General features: G+C 39.0%; 1 protein-coding gene across 1 annotated transcript in view; it reads right to left on the reverse strand.

Annotated features, from left to right (window-relative positions):
* cdh13 (cadherin 13, H-cadherin (heart)) overlaps positions 1 to 21,462 on the reverse strand; it is a 491,247-nt gene that overhangs the window by 56,470 nt on the left and 413,315 nt on the right. Inside the window, exons 9-10 of the mRNA XM_073850194.1 lie at positions 6,676 to 6,858; positions 4,767 to 5,020 (exon numbers count right to left, since the gene is read on the reverse strand). Of these exons, the coding sequence (XP_073706295.1) occupies positions 4,767 to 5,020; positions 6,676 to 6,858 (437 nt within the window). The remainder of the gene's footprint in view (positions 1 to 4,766; positions 5,021 to 6,675; positions 6,859 to 21,462) is intronic.

Here is a 21,462-nt window from a genome sequence, read left to right on the forward strand (position 1 = left end):
GAAAGACATAAACATCATGGATAATGTGGAGGTGAGTAAATTATTAGGATATTTTTAATTAGAAAGCATTGTAACATCTAGCACAACATGGCAAGTTCCTAGTAGCTGTAGAATGTGTAAATAATAAGTGTCTACAGGAATGAGCCCTCTTGATCTAGACTATGTGGTATATAAAGAGATGTGAGAAATTCCCCACACAAACAGGCTCCAGCCATCTTTTCTGTGTCTTTCTCCTCCTTTTCTCTGAGCTTTAAACTGCGGCACAGCCAAAGGGAGGAACAAACTCAGAATTATGTATACAGGGCTGTTCTGAAACTCTTTTTTGGAGCAAGATCAACTCAAAGACAGCTTTGAAGCAGAGTTGGACTGGGATTTATGCACTGATCCAGGGGAAAGCGCTACATTTTGGATGTGGATGGTACTCCGCGGGGGACCAACCGTTACACAAGACCAGCTATTATAATATTCCATACAGAAACTGAGCTTTGCCTGTGCTCATTAAAGATCTTCCTTGTTTTGCTCAGGAATGTAATAATTATTCAGCAGCCAGTAACTATATATTGAAAAATCATACAAAAAAGGACTAAATTGTTATGAGTAGATGAAAAAGACTGTTGGCTAGCATCAATTGACAATGATCTTTAAAATCATGTTAAACTCTACTGTTGGAATATGATCCAAATTAATCAAGCACAGTCAAATGGAGCCCTTTACATGGAAATTTTTATCTATTTTATAAGTTCTACCCAGTGTATTTCACAGACGTCTTCTCAGGATCACTCCTAACAACGTGTGGCGGTAAGGGAGCTTGCACCCAACGAGCCTTCCCATAATTTCCCTCAGGCTAGCAATGATGCACAGCTCACCTTATCCTGACAAGCCTGACAGAGCTAAATAAAGGGGTGGAGATGGAAGAAAACTCTAAAAACCTTTGAGCCTACACATCAGAGACCCCAAAATCTTAACCTTGTCTGACATGCTACTCTGAATTACTCATTCAGAGGAGCACTTGGAGGAACGTCTGATAAAGACTGATTTAAACCGAAATGAGAGCTTCAAACATATCTGCCGTTGAAAAGCACAATGATCCTAAAGTGTGGCAGGTGGTTTTATTTCACAAAAGCAACAAGCTAAATGTATGGACTGCTGTTAGAGCCTAAACAATCAGAGCATTCTTGGGTCTGGAAATTTCCTGTAATTCACCAAAAAGATTGAATCGATAAATAGCAAACAAACAAACTCTAACTCTAATAAATAATCCCACTGAATCCCTCTAAACCATTTTCCTTTTATCTTTTATCAATAGAGAGACAAAACTGGCAGGATGTGAAAAGCGCTCTTATACATTATGGTTCCTGTACAAGCCTTTTATGAGAAATCCAGAGACAATATGTCTGTATGGAAAAATCAATGCCATTTCTGTCAGTTCAAAAGAAAATGTAGAATATTCAAACTAAATTGGAGGATACATTAAAAGGAATAGAATCAGACATCAAACGGGACCTAACAATTGGTGTTTTTCTCTTAGAGGCAGAGCTATTTCTATACTTTAAGAATATAAACTAATAGAAACAAATACAACAACTTCACCTTTTGACAGCATTTCTGCAGCCTTCAAATCAAAGTTCTATAATGGCTATAATACTCCTGTTGTTTACAATAACAGTTCCACAATCTGTAGTTCTTGATAAGTCAACTAATTTTGCTTCAGCAATTTTAATGCTTGTCTTTTATCAAGGACGCCTGATTGCATATCTTTTACAATGCAGTCCTTAAGAAGTACCATGGGACACAGGTAGAAAGACAGATCAATGAGGTTTCACTTTCTTTTGTACTCTTTGCCCTTGCTAGAGGGCAATCTATGGGGCAGCTTCTGCAAATATAAGCCTTAAAAGACATTCATGCCATCTCAGAACTGTGTTGCAGGGAAAGGGGAAAAGTAGTACAGGAAAAAGTAATAGAATGATAGAGATAGAGTGATAGATAGAACAACAGATAGAATGACAGAATGATAAACAGAACAAGAGATCGATAGATAGAACAACAGAATGAAAGAATGATAGATTCTGCTATCTATGTAGATAGATCGATAGACAAACAAACAGAGAGACCGATAGACAGACAGACAGAGACAAACAGACAGATCGGCCGACAGACAGACAGACAGACAGATATACCTATATATCTAGACAGACAGACAGATATACCTATATATCTAGACAGACAGACAGACATACCTATATATCTAGACAGACAGACAGACAGACATACCTATATATCTAGACAGACAGACATACCTATATATCTAGACAGACAGACAGACAGACAGACAGACAGACAGACAGACAGACATACCTATATATCTAGACAGACAGACAGACAGACAGACAGACAGACAGACAGACAGACAGAACGACCGATATACAGACAGACAGAGAGATTAATAGATCGAGAGACAGACAGACTGACTGCCCAACAGATAGATCGATAGAAAGACAGACACACCGACTGACCAAAAGACGGAATACAGACAAACAGACAGACAGATAGACCAACTGACTGACCTACAGACAGACAAACAGACAGATAGACAGATATATAGACCGACCAACAGACAGACATATTGATCGACAGATAGATTGAGAGAAAGACAGACAAACTGACTGACCAACAGACTGACAGACAAGTAATGGATAGATAGACTGACCGACTGACCTACAGACAGACAGATAAACCGACCGACAGACGGCCAGATAGAGCGATAGAAAGACTGACAATCCGACCGACCAACAGACTTACAGACAGATACAGACAGACCGACCGACAGATAAATAGATAGATAGAAATCCATAGATAGACAGACAGACAGACAGACAGACTGGCCGACAGATAGATCAATAGAAAGACAAACAAACCGACTGACAAAAAGACTGACAGACAGATACAGATAGACAGACCGACTGACTGACCGACCTACAGACAGACAGATAGACCAACTGACTGACCTACAGACAGACAGATATATAGACCGACCAACAGACAGACAGATTGATCGACAGATAGATTGAGAGAAAGACAAACAAACTGACCGACCAACAGACAGATATAGATAGATAGACTGACCTACAGACAGACAGACCGACCGACCGATGGAACAGACCGACAGATAGATCGATAGAAAGACAGACAGATATAGATTGACAGATAGATAGACCGACCGACAGACAGACAGATAAATAGATAGAAATTTATAGACAGATGGACAGACAGACAGACAGACAGACAGACAGACAGACAGACAGACAGACAGACAGACAGACAGACAGATAAATAGATCGATAGACAGACAGACAGACAGACTGACTGGCCGACAGATAGATCGATAGAAAGACAGACAAACCGACTGACCAAAAGACTGACTACAGACAGACAGACAGACAGACAGACAGACAGATAGATAGACCAACTGACTGACTTACAGACAGACAAACAGACAAACAGATAGATATAGATAGACAGACCGACAGACCGACTGACCGACCGACCTATAGACAGATAGACCAACTGACTGACCTAGAGACAGACAGACAGACAGATAGATAATTAGATAGATAGACAGATAGATAGATAGATAGATAGATAGATAGATAGATACAACTTGCAAAGCATTGTCTTCCTTCTGTCGTCTCCTCTTAAGCTTTTCCTCTTTCCTTCCTTTTCATTTTCCTGCAGCCCGTTTTTTTTTTTTTACTCAGTCCTGCCACTTATAGCCTCAGGTGAAAGCTATGGTACTTCAAAGAGCCTTTTACTGGCAAAAGGAGATCAAAAGAGGTGAGGCAGGCAGTGAGAGGACAGATATAGAAGAGATGAGGAATGAAGAGAGGACAGAATGAGAAAGAGAAGGGAGAGAGCTCATATGGTTTGTGATGAGGAGGGCTCGCTCTAACTAGCAGGACAGAGCGGTAATAATGGCAGAGCACATGATCACAGCGGCACACAGTTTTATACTGTGAGTCTCATACACGCTCAGCGGACACAGCGAATCACAGGATCCTGTTTAAATTCTCCTGATCTGAGCAAGCATGGCACAGCTTACACTGAGTGCACATAACAAACGCAAATGTGTACACACCACATCTATAGCAAAGAAGGTTGAGGGAATGAATAAAGTAGGGATGGAGAAAGAGTTTGAGAAGCGCCAAGGTCCTGGGTTTGATTCCCAGGGAGATCAAGAAATGATCAAATGTAAATGTGCACTGTGAGTGCAATTTTAGTCACTTTGGATAAAAGCACCTGTCAAATACATAAATGTAAATATGCTACAACCTAGCATAACCTTTTTGCATTACCTTGTTGATAAGGTAATGAGGCTTCAAGGAAAGTGAAAAGCTACATTAAAGTAATGATCTGTCACAAGCCTCTGAGAATCATTTTAGAGGTAGCGGCTCCAAGTACTTGGTCAATCATTTAGTTGGGCAGCAAGATGAATGTCTGCACAGTTGGTCAAACTCTCTCGTGCAGAGCTGCGTGCTCACATGTCAAACATTACTCTGAGAACACAGCAAATATACTGGAAGCAGGACAAACAACGGTAAGACAAGATTAACCACACTGAGACATGTCTAAGTGACAGGGGTCATACTATCCCACTTGTCCAAAGCTTTGATTAGTTTGTGCTGTCATCACAAACTACCCTGTATATGACCAAAGTGTGGATTTGGAGGAACAAAGACTGAGGAGCATAGTCATAGTCATACTGCACTAACCTTATGCTCTGCGTTTGTAGGTAGTCCGGGTCAGTAGCGTTCAGCATGGCCACAAAGCTCCCTATGGGAATATTTTCTCTCCTGATAACAACCAGAGGATCTGGGAAGAACACCGGTCCTTCATTCACATCCATAACTGTAATGTAAACCGTCGCTGTAGAGCTGGGGCCGTACACAACGTCAGGAACCAGAGGGTCTTCGTTTTCCACTTTTATCAGCAGGGTGTGAAACATTGCACTTTCATAGTCCAGAGGCTGAGAAAGACAGCAGGCGAAAGGAATTATGTTAGAGCAATTAACTAACAACCAAGTGACTACACCAAATGAATGACTTTTTATCATTATTTTTTAGTTCATTTTCAGTACATGATTCTTGTCAAAAGCAAACTACGTCCACTTTTTTACAACAGGAACAAGAGTAGGGTCATTCAGTCCTCCTCCTGGAGGGCCACTTTTCTCCAGAGTTTAAGCCAGGGACACACTGCACAATTTTTGGCTGTCCTAGGTGAAAAATTGCCATCGCGAAACAATTGTGATGATGGTTTCAAATGGCTCCTTATTGGTGGTCCAATGTCGTAGAGCGAGAGAGGTTTAAAGACGGCCATTGTCACTGTCTTGTGACCAAAGATTCAAAATCTGTCCTGGAGTGCCAGTGTCCTGCAGTGTTTAGCTCCAATCCTAATTAAACATTGAACCAACACAAAATTGAACAAAATTGAACCAGCTAATCAAGGTCATACTAGGCAAGTTCGGTCCTAGAGAGCCGTAGTCCTGCAGAGCTTAGCTCCAACCCTAATCAAACACACCTGAATGAGCTAATCAATGTCTTCAAGATTATTAAGGCTACAGGTGAGGGTTTTTTTTCAGGGTTGGAGCTGAACTCTGAAGGACTGCAGCTCTCTAGAACTGAACTTGCCTTCCTCTGTACTAGGCATACTAGAAACTGAGGCAAGTTGGAGCTAAACTTTCCAGGACACTGGCCCTCCAGGACCGAATTTAGATACCCCTGGGCTATGGTAATTTTTTGACAGTGACACAAATTCCAGCTAATCAAGGTCCTCAAGATTACTAGAAATTTCCAGACAAGTGTATTGGGGCAAGTTGGAGCTAAACTGTACAGGATGTTGGCCGTCCAGGAGCAGGATTGGACACCACTGCTCTATATAAAGTGGGCCCTCTAGGACAGGACTGGGCAACCTAGCTCCTGTAGGGCAACTGTCCTGCAGAGTTTAGCTTTAACCCCAATCAAACACACCTGCCCGTAGCTTTCTAATGATCTTGGATACATTGCTTAGCTTGTTCAGGTGTGTTGGATTAGGGTTGGAGCCAAAGTCTGCAGGACAGTGGCCCTCCAGGACCAAAGTTGCCCAGCTCTGCTTTAGGACATAGACTGGACATCCCCTAACCTATCACAAAACTATCATGTTACCTCTGCAGTTAAGTGGTTTTCTCATGAATCCTCATGAGTCGGGCTGTCTAAACTCTGTCCGAGTTTAGCTCCAACCAACTCCAAAACACCTGCCTGAAATCTTCTAGTATGTCTAGTTAGACCGTGATTAGCTGGTTCAGGTGTGTTTAATTGGAGTTGGCCCTAAACTCAGCAGGACAATGGCCCTCCAGGACTGAGTTTGGACACCCCTGGTGTAACTGATTAAGATCTCAATAACCTAAACCAGAAGATCACAACTCTGGCCTTCAAGGTCCACTTTCCAGCAGAGTTTAGCTCCAACCTCGATCAAACTCACATGCCTGTAACTTTCTAGTAATCCTGAAGAACTTGATCAGCTTATTCAGGATTGTTTGATTAAGGTTGGAGTTAAACTCTGAAGGGAAGTGGTTGAGAACCCTAGATCTTAATGTGCCTTCACCATTACAAGGCAATCAAGTAACTGAAAAAACACAGTGCACACCTTTATCACTGACAGCATCCCTTCATTGTTGTCCAGGTTGGTCTGTATTTCAAAGTTCTGGTTGGGATCTCCATTGATGATCGAGTAGATGGCTCTCCAGGCTCCAGTGGCTGGGTCGTCTCTGTCGTCCACTGTCAGGTTCACTACCACTCCAGTTGATCCCTCATTTACTGATGCCTGGAACTACAGCACAGGTTGTTTGATCAATATTTCATACCAGGAATTCATATTATAGCAACAATTTACACTTTGTGGAATCCCATGTACATGCAGTTTGTATTCAACATTAACAATTCTCTTTCCAATCTTTTCAAATGATAAGACAGAATGAGCAGTGGAGAGATGCTGGTTGTAGAAATGAACCCATTTCACTAGAAATGAATGCTTTGACTAGATCTCTACAATTGTGCTTTATATGTTTACAGAGATTAACACAACCAGTGGGACAAGCACCTATTGTTTTCAGCTAACCGCACACCACCTTGAGTAATGAAAGCAGCGCTGATCTACCTACGGCTGCATCAATTCAATCCCTGATCAGTCCTTCCTTCCTTGTTTGGTACACGCAGAATCTCTGTCTTACATCCACCTCTCCAACCCTTCTTTCTGTCCCTCTGTCAAAGATAAGGCTTAAGCTAAGCCTGTATGAAACAGCTCTTGTCCTGTTTTGTCACTGGAGAAAAGCCACTCTATTCAGAGTGCTGCAAATCTCCATAGTCCTTGCTCAATCCAACCCAATGTCACAGGCCTGTTTGGGGAGATGAAGTGTTCCTGGAAGGACCAGATGAGCTTTGGTCCCCATCAGCTCTGCTATCATTTCTGTTTAGTGGCTTGTGAAGTGAGCACCTCCTCTATGCCTCAGGGATGTGCTCCCTTTATAAGAACTGTCAAGTGGGGAGGCTATAGGGGGACTGATGCAAAGGTCATCAGTGTCCTGAAGAGGGTGCTGCTGGATCTGGGTGGCTGGATGAATTAGAGAAGTTTAGAGAGCGAAGCTAAGCAGTTTAAACTCTCGTGGGACTGAAGTACTGCCACTAAGCCCTCTCTCTAACTTAATGCTTATTGCTATTGAGTTTGGAGCCAAGATAGTGAACCAGCCAATATTAACAGTAAAGCATGAAGACATGACAACATTCACACTTAGTTTTTTACTTTTCACATTAGGTGTGAAAATGTACTACTACCACAATTTTCTGTAGACATCTCGGGCAGCAGATACAGGCAGTGACACTTCTAGCCTCTAACCTAAAAATATAGATTTTTCATTTCTAAGGCCCATCTCCCAATAAGAATAACTTCTTTAATAACATTTAGAAAGAACCTGGTGATTTTGTTCCCTACAAGAAAGAGGGGGAAAAGAAATCTGCCTTACATATAAGCCACACTTCATTCTTTTTTCATTTCTGAAACACAAGCCCTGCTCACCGTGTCCTTAAAACCTGTGTGTGTCTCAAAGGAGACGAGATTGTACCTGTCTGCTGAAGGCCACAGAGCGATTACATCACTTACATATTACTTCAGCTCCAATGAGAGCCTTGTGTCTACAGTCAGCCCTGCAGGTGTATCACTGTCAAAATCACAGCGGCGGGAGATACTCTCCCGGTATCAACCAAGATTTTATCATGTGTGGAATAAACAATTAAACGAAGGCTGTCACAAATGTTTACTGAGGGACATGAATGCATCCGCACAGCCTCACGCTGTGCATCTTTACATCGCTGACCGGTCATGTTTCATTTAATCATCTGGGGCAGTGAAGCGGTCAGATGGATGTATTCAATCTTTGTTGGCTGCTGATACCCTGGCCCTGCCATACCACTGATAAGACCCCAATCCCTCTGAGTTCACAAAACAACCAGCAGTGTGACAAACAGAGAAGTTATCAACCCCGAGGCTAGACCCCAAAACTGAGAGAACAGGGTGGGTTTGTGTGTGTGATGTAGATGTCGCCTAGTCAAAGCCCCCCAGCACCAGAACACAGGGTAAGTGAGGAGGGGAGAGAGAGCGTGTGGCCAGAGAAAGATAAATCACTTCCTACAGAGGCACCGATGTGGCGAGACCCGGAAGCCATGAATGACTGGGATTATTTGGCATGCCATTCATTATCAGTAATGTAGCGCAGTGTGAAGGCATCATTGGAGATTGATTTTGAGCTGTGCTACTGCTTTAGTACAAATAGCTTAGAAAATTCACACCTGATACTGTAACTCCCCTTTCGTCCCGACATCTGTTCAAGGAATCAAATCAACATTTATGACCTTTCGAGAAACTCTGCCTGACTTGCACGTCTCAAATTGCACATCTAAAACCGAGAATGTGAGAAAAAAGCTGCACGCTGTTTTCACAGCTTAACGAGATCCTAGAAAATAACACTTTCCTTTCAGCCAAACTGGGAACACTTTCGAGGTGAAAGGCACTCTTGAAGCCTTCAGAGAGTGAGAGTCATGTGAAGAGTCTCTCCTGATGTGACCGTGGAAGACAATACAGGTGGCTTTTAATGTCATAGGTTACTTCACTTCAGAGCATCTCAAAATGACAGACTGAGATCTTCCACTAGGAGTCAGAGACCCCTACAGTATTGGTTATTTTGTCAGGACTTATGGTAACACATTATAAAAACATAAAAACAGCGATCCAAAGTTTTAGTGCTGATTGTGAGGGAAGGTCTGAGAAATGGATCTTAATATGGAAAATATGTTAAAGGCATAGTTCACCCCAAAATGTCTGAGAGAGTGAGTAAATGGTAAACATTTTTATTTTTGGTTGTACTATCCCTTTAAAGAGTGGTTGTTCTGTCATGACAGTAGTTGACCTAAAAGAGAACATTTTTAAAAGACTTTTAAGTTATGCTAATATCTGCTTTTGCAGCCACTGTGGCAATGCTAAGTTGAAACACTATTTGCAGTCTGACACATTTTGTAACTCAGTGATGCATGAAATCAAGCTAGTAGGTTGGTTTCAGGTCTTGTGTAAATGATTTTAAATAAATGATTATTTATTTTTATTAAGAATTATATTAAAGTCAATACATTGCACTGTAAAACTTTCTAAACCAAAGAAAATATATGCGGACTAATAAAATGTGTAGACATTTAATTAAGCATATTGCAATAGCCGAGAAGTTTCAATCCTGCTTATGGAGACTTTCCTTTCTTCAGAGTTCTTTAGAGTTTAAATCAAACTCTAATCAAACACACCTGAACCTGTTAATCAATGTCTTTGGGATCACTTGAAAATTGCAGACAGGTGTGTGAGAATAGTGATAAATTCCAAATCTACAAAATTAAATGATGCATTCTAATTAGTTCTCTTCTGCTATGCACTGTAAATATGCATTTTGCTAGTGATGGAAAATTACAATCTTCTGAGTATGTTAAAATATACACCAGCAACCTGATCGCATGATGAAAAAATACCTGTGGGAATGCAAAATACAGTATGTACCGTCACATGACATATTTCATGTGAAAAGTCCACTGAGTGGTGCTAAAAGAGTGTTTTCCCCGGAACAGATACATATTGTACATTTTATGTGACGTTGGTTTTGTACGTATCAGAGCAGTTCTGCAGTTCTCTCTCTCTCTCTCTCTCTCTCTCTCTCTCTATATATATATATATATAATAACGTACCATCTGCACTACACCTACACCTGCCCAAAAGTATGAAAAAAAGTGAATGTGACGTAAAAAACGCAATCGCAAGCATGCTGTTTTAGCTTGTTTTTCAATCTCTCATCATTCAGCTTTGTGAGTTATGTATTTCATCGGATTCGTACCCAAGGATTCCGCATCCTATGTCCAATACCATGCTGGCTAAGCTACTGAGCTACAAGTAACGTGAGTTACGTAATCAGATTACTTTTTTTTCAAGTAACTAATAAAGTAATGCATGTCTTTTTCATTTACAAGAAAATAGCGAGTTACTTTTTGTATCCTTTATGTAATTCAACTATACTAATAAGCAAAACTTACTTTCGATTATTAGGCTTATTCATTTCACTTTTTGGTGTGAAATTTGCTAAAAATCTAACTTTTTATATTAAAAACAAACAAGCAAGCAAGCAAGCCCTGCCCAGACTTAAAAAGTAACACAAAAGTAATGTTACGCATTACTTTCCATAAAAAGTAACTAAGTAACGTAACTAGTTACTTTTAAGGGAGTAACGCAAAATTGAAATGCATTACTTTATTATTGTACACCTTTTAGGCACCTAAGCACACTATTTTAAATATACTATAATAAGGGACATGCTAATTCTAATCTTGCATACATATACGTATAGACAGTATGCAAATTGGAAACCTAAGCACATCTCTTATCTGACAGATTTGCAAGTAGACATTTTTACACAAATTGTCCTGTTATCCAGCAAAATCTATAACTGACACATTACTTCATTTACTTTATCCTTAAGGACATATGTGTGTGTGTGTGTGTGTGTGTGTGTGTGTTTGTCCCCTGAGATGAAATGAGAATCCCTGAATGTTCACAAATTGCCTTACACAGCTGATTTTATTTATGAGGACATGTGAAATAGTTGCATGTCTTCTGTAGTTCATTAATTACCAGCTGGACTTCACAGGACAGATGGGACTCATAAAAGAATCTTGGAGTTATGACTTGTATTCTTACAAGTTTAGGATGGAAGATGGAATGCTAGATGGAATCGTCCTGTATTAAAAAAACCAAATCTATACAGAACGCAGTTTGTCACAAAGACAAGTGTTTATCAGTATTTATCAATTTGCATCACTTTGATAAGTGTCAATATTACAAATAAATAAATAAAAACTGTACATTTGATAGCGGAAGAAGGATCTACAAGCTACTACTGTTCATCGAAATGTCATTTAATTTGGTAAGTGAAGCTAATTATTCCCACATCATTCAGTTTCACTCGATTTGTTGCTACGTTAATTAAAATGACTAAAATATAAAGCATTTAAAACTGATTCCATGCATCTTGAAATACTTATTTATTTAGGGTTACAATTTGACTAGGTAGAAACTACATTTATATGTGTGTAATGTTGTGTGACAGCACAATTTAAAAAATCATTTATTTTTCCAACAGATACAAGCCATATGTCAGTGCGCTAAAATCAAAGTGAATGCATCTCAACACATAATGCATTCTGATTCAAGTTTTGGTGCCATTAACTATTCTTTTAGTATATAAATATTTGGAGAGTAATAAATGGAATTCCATTACCAGGTAATGAGGTCATTTCAGTAATATATGTATAAAAATTCTTGCAACAAAATGTGTTTACACATACTTTTTAAATGATTTAATCTTTTTGGAGAATAAATGTCATTCAACAACTGGCTATAACTATGTATTAAACAACAATACCAACCAAACAAATATGTGACAACTATTTGCATCTCTTAAATATTCATAAAAATATGTAGTTATATGAACAACCAGTCAGAAACTCTACTGATTTTCTCACAGTTATACATTATTTGGATTAAAGTTGGATTTGGATTTAAAACAAACAAACAACAATGTTTGTTTCACAATGTAGATTCAGCTGCAGTCTGGATAATTACCATCAAAATGAATCCTGCAAAATCAAAATAAGTATGCTTAAAGTCAACAAAATTGACAAGATTATCATTTATCTTTTATTGAAGTGAAGACTGATAAACTATTGTTCTCTGCTTCTCTGAATCAGCTGAATATTGTTCAACTCCACAGCATTTTTACAAATGCTTTCTTTAGTGCCAATTTGAGCTGAAGGTTCAATCCATAAAGTTTTGAGAGCTACGCATGTAACTGAAAGTCGCAAACAATAAGAAGCTCAACACAAATTGATTGCAGTGCTTTAAAATATAACAAATATTCAGTGAACCAAATAATGAAAACCATGAGACAAATGAAAGCAAACACCCACACATCACTTCACAAGCTTTGACTTGGCCTCCACAACAGAACTGTAAACATGCTAATATCTGCTAATTGAAAATTAAAGTTAATAAATCTTTCCCTTTCTTACTCTCTCAGTAATGAATGTTTATTCTACTCTGTATTTAATGTTTAAAATATGCCTGAATTATATATAATATCACCTATACAGTAGGTCACTAGAATCGTGGGTTTTGTCTATATACAATGTTCTTTTTAATTTACTAAACTGATGTACACTAGGTACTCAAACTCACACTGCGTGACAAATGAAGACATGATCAAGTCAACATTCCTTGACTGAAATGGATAAGAAAATGACATATAGATGGCAACAGATGTAGTATAACTGCAGCTCATGATGAGTAAAATCACAAACGCATCAACATGCCAAAAAAACTAAAAAGCTGGCAAAGTGATCTGGAGCATTGTGAGACAAACATGTTTTGTAAACAATTTAAACGCAGAAATGCAAATGAAGAGATTCCAAAGAAAAGATTAGCATAATATGAAATATGCTAAACAACTATAATGTGGTCTGGTGTTTTCATTATACAAACGGAAAGACTGCTCAGTCCTGTCATACGCACTGATGAGAAACATTAATTTATATTAATGCACGCTAAATATGCCGAAATGACTTTGCAGATTTGATAATAGATTACACAGTGTTAGAAGCTGGTTTCCTTCTCTTGACATGCCATGTTAGCATATTCGGAGTAAATTAATTTAAGCTCTAATTGAATGGCTATAGTATTCATATTCTTGGAAAAAACAATGTATAGTGGTGCTTTGATATTGATATGAATTAAACAGCCAAAACATACAGTGCCTTGCGAAAGTATTCATACCCCTTGGTTTTTTCATGTTTTGTTGTTGCAGCCTCATGTTCGACTGCTTTGAATTACTTTTCTTCGACGTCAACTGACACTCCATACACCATAAGGAAAGAGCAAAAAAATGCTTTGTGACAACTTTGCAAATTTATTAAAAATAAAACATTGCATAAGTATTCATACCCTCAACTAAATACTTAGTTAAAGCACCTTTTTTTGCACTCTTTTTGAGTATGATGTGACAAGCTTTGCAGATCTGCATTTGGCAATATCTGTCATTTTTGGCCTCACCTCTTCACCTTTCAAGAAATATTTGATTGCGTTCAAGCCAAGGGTCTGGCTGGGCCACTCAAGTTGTCTATAAGCCACTCTTGTTGTGTGCTTAGGGTCATTGTCCTGTTGGAAGGTGAATCTTCTGCCCAGTCCGAGGTTCTAAATGCTCTGGACTGGGTTTTCATTACGGCTATCTCAATATTTTGGTGCACTGAGCTTTCCTTCTACTCAAGTCCTTCAGCCATAGCATGAGGCTGCTACCAGCACACTTTACTTTTGGGATGGTACTCTGCAGGTGATGAGCAGTGCTTGGTTTCCTTCAAAAATGATCTTGAGTTTTCATGCATCTTCACTGAGGATTGAGTTTGGCCACACCACCATAAAGACCGGATTGGTAATGTGTTTCAGTGATTTTTTGTTTCCTTCTGTAAGTTTCTACCATGTACATATACAATCATGGAGCTCAACTAGAGTGACCATCAGCTTCTTGGTCACCAGTACAACCAAGCCCCTTCTCCATCAATTGCTCAGTTTGGCCAGGAGGCCAGCTCTAGGAGGTGTCCTAGTTGTTCCAACCATCTTCCATTATGGATAATGGAGGCTACATGCTTCTGTGAAACTTCAATGCTGCAGAATTTCCTCTGAACTCTTTCTCAGATGTGTGGCTTGATGCAATCCCGTCTCTGAGCTCTACAGGCAGTTATTTTGACCTCAGGACTTGGTTTTTGCTCTAATATGCATTTTCAGCTGTCAGACCTTTTCTGAGAGGTCTGTGCCTTTTCAAATCATACTCATTCAATTGAATTTGCCACAGGTTAAATTCACTCGAAGTGTAGTAACATCTACAAATAATATGAATGCTCCTAAGCTAAATTGCAACTGTCTCAGATAAGGGTATGAATACTTATGCAATGGAATCATTTAAGTTTTTTATTTCTAATAAATTAGCAAAGTTGTTACAAACCTGTTTTGTGCTTTGTCATTATGGTGTATGGAGTATAGATTGATGTGGAAAAAAGTCATTTAATGCAGTTTAACATAAGGCTGCAACATAAAATGTGAAAAACATTAAGGGGTATAAATACTTTCGCAAGGCACTGTACATAGATAAAACTTTATAATTATATTGTGCTTAACAGGTCAGCTGTTCAAATCTGACAAAGATATGTTACTTTCCCCATAGGATTATGCATTCATATGCTGTATGCAGTTATATATATAGCACTTGTTAATGAAATGTAAATATCATTAAAACCGAAAGTCATTTTCAGAAATGACTTTAGTCCAATGAGTTTGAGACTCAATATTCTGCAGAAGAACTGTAAGACATAGTGAGAGGAGATGAGCCAGAAACAGTGTAAAATCCAGAAATAAGAATCCATGACCATCAATAATTGCTGGTGTAGCTGTGGGAATTGACCATGGATAGTTCATGAAATGTGCTGCTGGGGCAGTGGGGAATGGGACATAATTTCACATGTCATGGATAATATTGAGGCTAAAACTGACTTTGCTTCTGTTGTAGTACTGGTATCTAGAAATGTTATCTGTCCTTCTATTGGAGGAGTAAAAAACCTGAATTGGAAAGTGGGAAAGCTTGCTAAGACTAATAATGAAGAAGGAATGTTTGCAGAATCGAAAGGTCATTCATTAACTTAGTGGGAGTCAAAATGATTTAATCCATAGAAATATTGAGTGAGCTATGGCTCTATTTGCACACAGTGGACAAAGTCTCAAAGCAAAGTAATGAGGAGTGATAGGGAACATCTTAACTGGCCTTCTTCAAATTCCTCTTACCAAGGTCAAGAACCATCATAGTCAAAATGATAACAGCCCAATTACTGCACATGGTCCAATAGTTCCCCAAAACAAGATTATTGTCTAGTTCTACACAGGCAGCTCCATTCACAAAATGATAAAGATTTTTTTGGAATGCATTTTGTAATTGCCTTCTTTTAAAGGATACATGCAATTTTGCCTTAAACTTTAGCCAAAACAAGATATCTCAGAAGGCAGCATAATTATGCTGACTTTGGCAGCCTACATAGACAGTAGATTCACTAGATTTTGGAACTGAGCCAATCACACTGAGTACCATTCCTTTTCCACGTTTAAAATCACCTCAAGCACGTCTGTGAGCTGAGCGAGACCTTGTAAATGCAAAGTCAATTGGCTATTGTACAAATAAGAACAGCCATCCGTTCAGAGTTGCCCCCCAAAAGTGTGCCCGACTTTTGTTACTATCGTGTTGCGGACTTGTAGCCTTCATTTTTGATGTCATTAGCATTTTGACGGAGGCAGCAGTGTGCTGTCACTGCAGGGGAGAGAGGCAGCTCAGATAAGCTGTCACTTTCCTTGACTGACAGGCGTGATAAGCTGGATCAGTGGCTGCTGCAGCACTTGGAAGGGGTTCATCTGAAATAGATGCCAGTTATCACAAAGTGCCAGGGTGGGCGGGCATGTACATACCACCTGCGGCAACTACCACAGCCTCTGGCCTCTCCCTTCGTGGCTCCAAGATCCCGAAACGGGCTGTGAATCGGAGGGACCCGGGGAGACAGAGATAATAGAGGGAGGATGGATAGGTCTGCTATTATCCTTATAATACTCCCGCTGCGGGATACTGTTACGTGACCCCATACATTGACCGTGGCCTAGAATTATCTCTGGACAGACAATAATTCTCTTGTCACACTCGGCAGACATTTATTTTAAAAAGACGAATGTTCAACAGTGGCCCGGATGCTAAATACATGAAACGAACTTAGGGAAACCAGGAAATCTTAGCGCAGCCCAGGCAGGCCCAAGAGAAGTACAGATCTTACGTTTCTTGATCTTCTTGGTTCATTTGAGGATATGATTTCAGTAGAGTAGTTTAAATTCCAATTGATTTTTTGACTGTGATGAGCAATTTGTAATATAAAGAACCAGATATCAAATAAAAGATCTCTGTGAAGCTGTGTCACTGATGCAAATAAATAATACAGTTTAATTGTTTAGCCCTGTTAGTATTTATTAGTTTTACAGTAGAAAAAACTAAAGTAGGGTCTCACATTGGAGCAGAGACAAAAACAGGTTTCTATCCACCTTATTTTTGCCGTAATGGTCACATGTAAACGCGGTAACCCGTTTTTTTTTTTTTTTTTTTTTTTTTTACCGAAGGTCATAAACGAAGTAAGCATAAACCGGTTGGCACAGGTAGTTTTCTGCCTCTTACCCTGATTTTGGGCAGCATGTAAATGCAATAACTTTCTTTTGGCTTATTGAAGTGCGCATGTGTGATACGTGACAGGAATGCATCATTAGTGCAGATTTAAGCACACCTAGACAGAGCAAATGCTTAGCATTAAAGAAAGGCAGAATCTTTCATGACTCAGAAAATTATAAAGTGTTCTCATCTTGTGCAGCAAAAGTAGAAGTGGTTCCGTCAAAACACTGCATTTATAACTGCATGAGAGGATAATATGAGCTGTAAGTTTCACACTCACATGTTGCAAGCTTTATTTAAAATAACAACTGACAAACATATGGAATACTCAGTGTCAGATATGCAAATTATTATATTTTGACATCACTAAAGGGAAATAACCTGATTTATTAATAAAGTCATGTAAACACATCTCACTTGTGTTGTCAGGTTACTGATGTGCATGTAAACAGGAAAAAAATTTTTTTTTACAAGCTGATATTTGTAAGTTATCAGCTTACTAGTGTGCATGTAAACGTGCTCAATAATGAACTGCCTTTAACTGAATATTGAGTGTTTACTGTTGTCCTTTTGCATTATTGACACTATTTTCCTATTTAATACCGTAAAGCTGCTTTGACACAATCTGTGCGGTTAAAAGCGCTATATAAATAAAAGTGGCTTGACACTGGTTTGTAGTGCAAACAGTTTTATTGTTATTCTTCTTGTTATTTCCTTATAGCAGCTAATAAACCAAAAGTCTTACCCATAGGCTTAAGAATAAGGTGGATAAGCCATCCTATTTTTGCTACAACATCACTGAATGTATATGCATCCATTCAGCTAGACCAGGTAATGAGAATAAATGACAGTTTTAACGTAGCCTATGTTTGCTTAAAACAAACTTCAATGACAAAAACTCCAATTAACATGGAAAAGATACCTTGTTTTGCATTTTAGGACACCAAACCTTCAGAAGGTCAGAGGCTCTAGGAACCTTTAGAACTTTGAATGGTCAAAAGCTGCCCTAAAGGCCATATGACTGACAGGTAAGGCAACCAATCACATTTCATTTTGTGCCACGTAATGTTCAGGGGCATAGAAATGTACCCACAATAACAGACTGGTCCGTAAAATTTTTGGACATATTTTAATGAGTCTATGCCACAAACTTTACATATTTCACATACTTTTAAAAAATCCAGCATTTAGCTGATCCCGATAAGTGCTCATTGTCACAGTTGTAAACACATCGGCTTTCTTCTTCCATGAGGGGGTTTGGCGTCACAGCATCTTTGTTTCCAGATGGAATGTCAAAGAACTTGACACACACATCTCCCAGAAATATAGAATTCAACCAATAAGATGACGACTTCAAAACTTTTCAGTTTTGTGTGCCATATGCATCAGATGTCAGCCAACTGTCCATGGTTGTGACATCTGAGACTGAGACTATACAGGTCTTAACGGCATGAGGGTAAGTAAATGATGACAGAATTTTCAATTTTTGATTGAACTATTGCTTCAAATCCTGAGGCTGACCTCCGCGTGCTCAAGCTGGGGCTTGGGTGGTTTGGCCAGAAGGCCAGTTGGTTAATACCAGCAAACCAGGTTAGGTATTTTTCAAAAAGACTGAAATTTCAAAATGTTCCACTTTCAAAGGTGTTTTTCATAAATATTTACTGAGGTCTGTCAGATACAGCAGTCTGAGAGGAAGAGGAGGGGATATTCTGCTGATCCACTACCACAGCTCTCAAGTCCCGTAGGGTGGACTGGTGCCAAAAACAGAGACATGCACTCAAAAAGCACCTGTGAGGAGGCAGCGGGCTTCCTACTGCTGAATTTCACAGCACAGTCAGTGTTTTCAAGCTTGTGCAAAGAGAAGGTGCTGCAGTCGACTCAGACCCTGACAGACTGGTAAATGGAGAAAATTTATCATGGAAAGTGCTTGTCAAAGCTTACTGAATGCAAACTAGTTGTTAAGGAGAAGGCTAAAGTGACATGAGAACACAAATATACAGCTGAGGTCAAAAGTTTACATCCCTCTTTCAGAATCTGCAAAATGGTAATTATTTAACTAAAACAAGAGGGATCAGACAAAATGCATGTTATTGTTAATTTAGTGCTGAACTGAATAAGATATTTCACAAAAGATGTTTACATAAAGTTCACAAGAGAAAATAATAGTTGAATTAATAAAAAAATACCCCGTTCAAAAGTTTACATACACTTCATTCTTATTTCTAAATTGTCACCTGAATGATCCGAAGCTGTTTTTTTTTTTTTTTTTTTGTTTAGTGATAGTCCATGAGTCCCTTGTTTCTTTTGAACTGCCTGCTGTTCTTCAGAAAAATCCTTCAGGTCCCACAAATTCTTTGGTTTTCCAGTTTTTTGTGTATTTGAAACCTTTCTAACAATGACTATATGATTTTGAGATCCATCTTTTCACACTGAGGACAACTGTATGAGTTTCTTTCTTATGCTGAACATAAAAGAACATATTTTGAAGAATCCTGGTAATCAAACAGTTGATGGTCCCAATTGACTTCCATAGTATTTCTTTCCCTACTACGGAAGTCAATGGGGACCAGCAACTGTTTGATTACCAAGATTCTTCAAAATATCTTCTTTTGTGTTCAACATAAGAAAGAAACTGGAACGACATGAGTGTGAGTAAACAAAGTTTTCATTTTGGGGTGAACTATTTCTTTAAGGTAATTATTTTTATGCACATTCTTTGCATTCATTGAACACCCTAAAGCAAGGCAGCGGCAATTGTCAAAGCCACTCTAAAAAGGTAACCCAAATGAGTGGCCACATCAACCAGTCAGAAAGCCCCTCTTCCTGGCATAGCAGTGCATCTTGGGAATGGGCCAAGCGAGGAGGGTGGACGTGATGTCTCTGGGAATCTGACAACAGCCCAGGGCTCCTTCTCTAAAAAACCATACAGCTCAAAATAAGTGTCTCTGCATCTGCCTGGCGTAGTTGTTTTTCCTCCGCTGGCTAGCAAAGTGCAAGTGTAGCATTTTCTGACAAATTCATCACAGGTGGCCTCAAATGGACACGCAGCTTAAGTTTGCACATAGCATAAGTGCAGTTTTCTTGCCCTCTGGGGTTTATACTGCTGAACGGCAATGGTGGCTGACTGTTTAGCAAAAGACTAATGTGTATTTTATAGCCTATAGCTATAATGTGAAGCTAAAAAAACTTCAGCAATGCTTGTGATTACACACACAAACAATACATGGACAAAGCATCATTGCCAGGGCAGGACCTGAGTATTATAACACAATCATTTCAGTCCGCAAACAGGAGGTCGCGAAGGATAAGCGATCGAGACGGACCCAGTCCATCACCTTTGTGTGTGAGTATTTGTGAATCACAGCTGTCACTGCAGCGCACCTGAGATTAGAGTGATTGATGCACAGGGCTTTTTCCCGCAAGGTCAGAGTATCTGAGTGAAAAGCTGAGGCCCTGAACGAGCAGGGAGGGCTTCTGTGTGTATACACGTGATTTGAGTGATTGACAATTGGAAATGATTGGTGAAGGCCTTCTGGACTGAGAAGCTCGAGTGTTTGTTCTCATGGTAAATGACTGCAGGTGTTAAGCTGCTTCAAACCACTATAAATCATTTCTAAAGAAAGTGACTGTAGTGCAATAGTCAGCTGTTAGGGTGAAATATATATATATATTATAAAATTGATAGTGATATAATCGTGGATGCTAGTTTGTCAATACAGCATTTCAGCAACGTTAAATACGGTGAGTCAATGAATATATGAGACATGCTTTATTATTTTGAGTCGGAAGTTACAATGAGCTGTTTGTAGATAAAAATTGTATTATTATCTAATCTAAATATTAGAGAAGTGCACTTCCAGAACAAAAATTTACAGATAAATTACTCACCTCTTGTCATCCAAGATGTTCATGTCTTTCTTTCTTCAGTTGGAAAGAAATTATGTTTTTGAAGCAAACGATTCAGGATTTTTCTCCATTTAGTGAACATCAATGGTGCCCCTGAGTTTGACCTTCCAAAATGCAGTTTAAATGCAGCTTTAATGGGCTTTACAATTTATATACTTTTTAACCTCAATGTGCTCTTGTCCAGCTCTGCATGTATTCTGTGTATTCCGGGTCAATACAGTTAGAGTATGTCGAAAAACTCCCATCTCATTTTCTTTAAAATCATCCTACATCACTGCAGCAATACCGACCCAGTGTAAGACCCTTTTTCCTCAGCTGGGATCATTTAGAGCCCCTTGAAGCTGCATTTAAACTGCATTTTGGACGTTCAAACTCAGGGGGAACCATAGAAGTCCATTATAAGTCCATAACATTCCTGAAATGTTTTCCTCAAAAAACAATTTCTTTACACCCGAAGAAAGAAAGACATGAACATCTTGGATAACAAAGGAATTATCTGTAAATTTTTGTTCTAGAAAGTGAACTTATCCTTTAAGTGTAGGGCTCTTTGAAATCGATTTATTTTTTCCCAAATTGCATTTTATGTTTTTCCAAATTCATTTTTTTTTTCAGTTTTAATTTTTCTATTTGTTAAATAAAAAATATTAATCAA

The sequence above is a fragment of the Garra rufa genome, chromosome 11 (assembly GCF_049309525.1).
Source record: "Garra rufa chromosome 11, GarRuf1.0, whole genome shotgun sequence".
NCBI classification, from domain to species: Eukaryota; Metazoa; Chordata; class Actinopteri; order Cypriniformes; family Cyprinidae; genus Garra; species Garra rufa.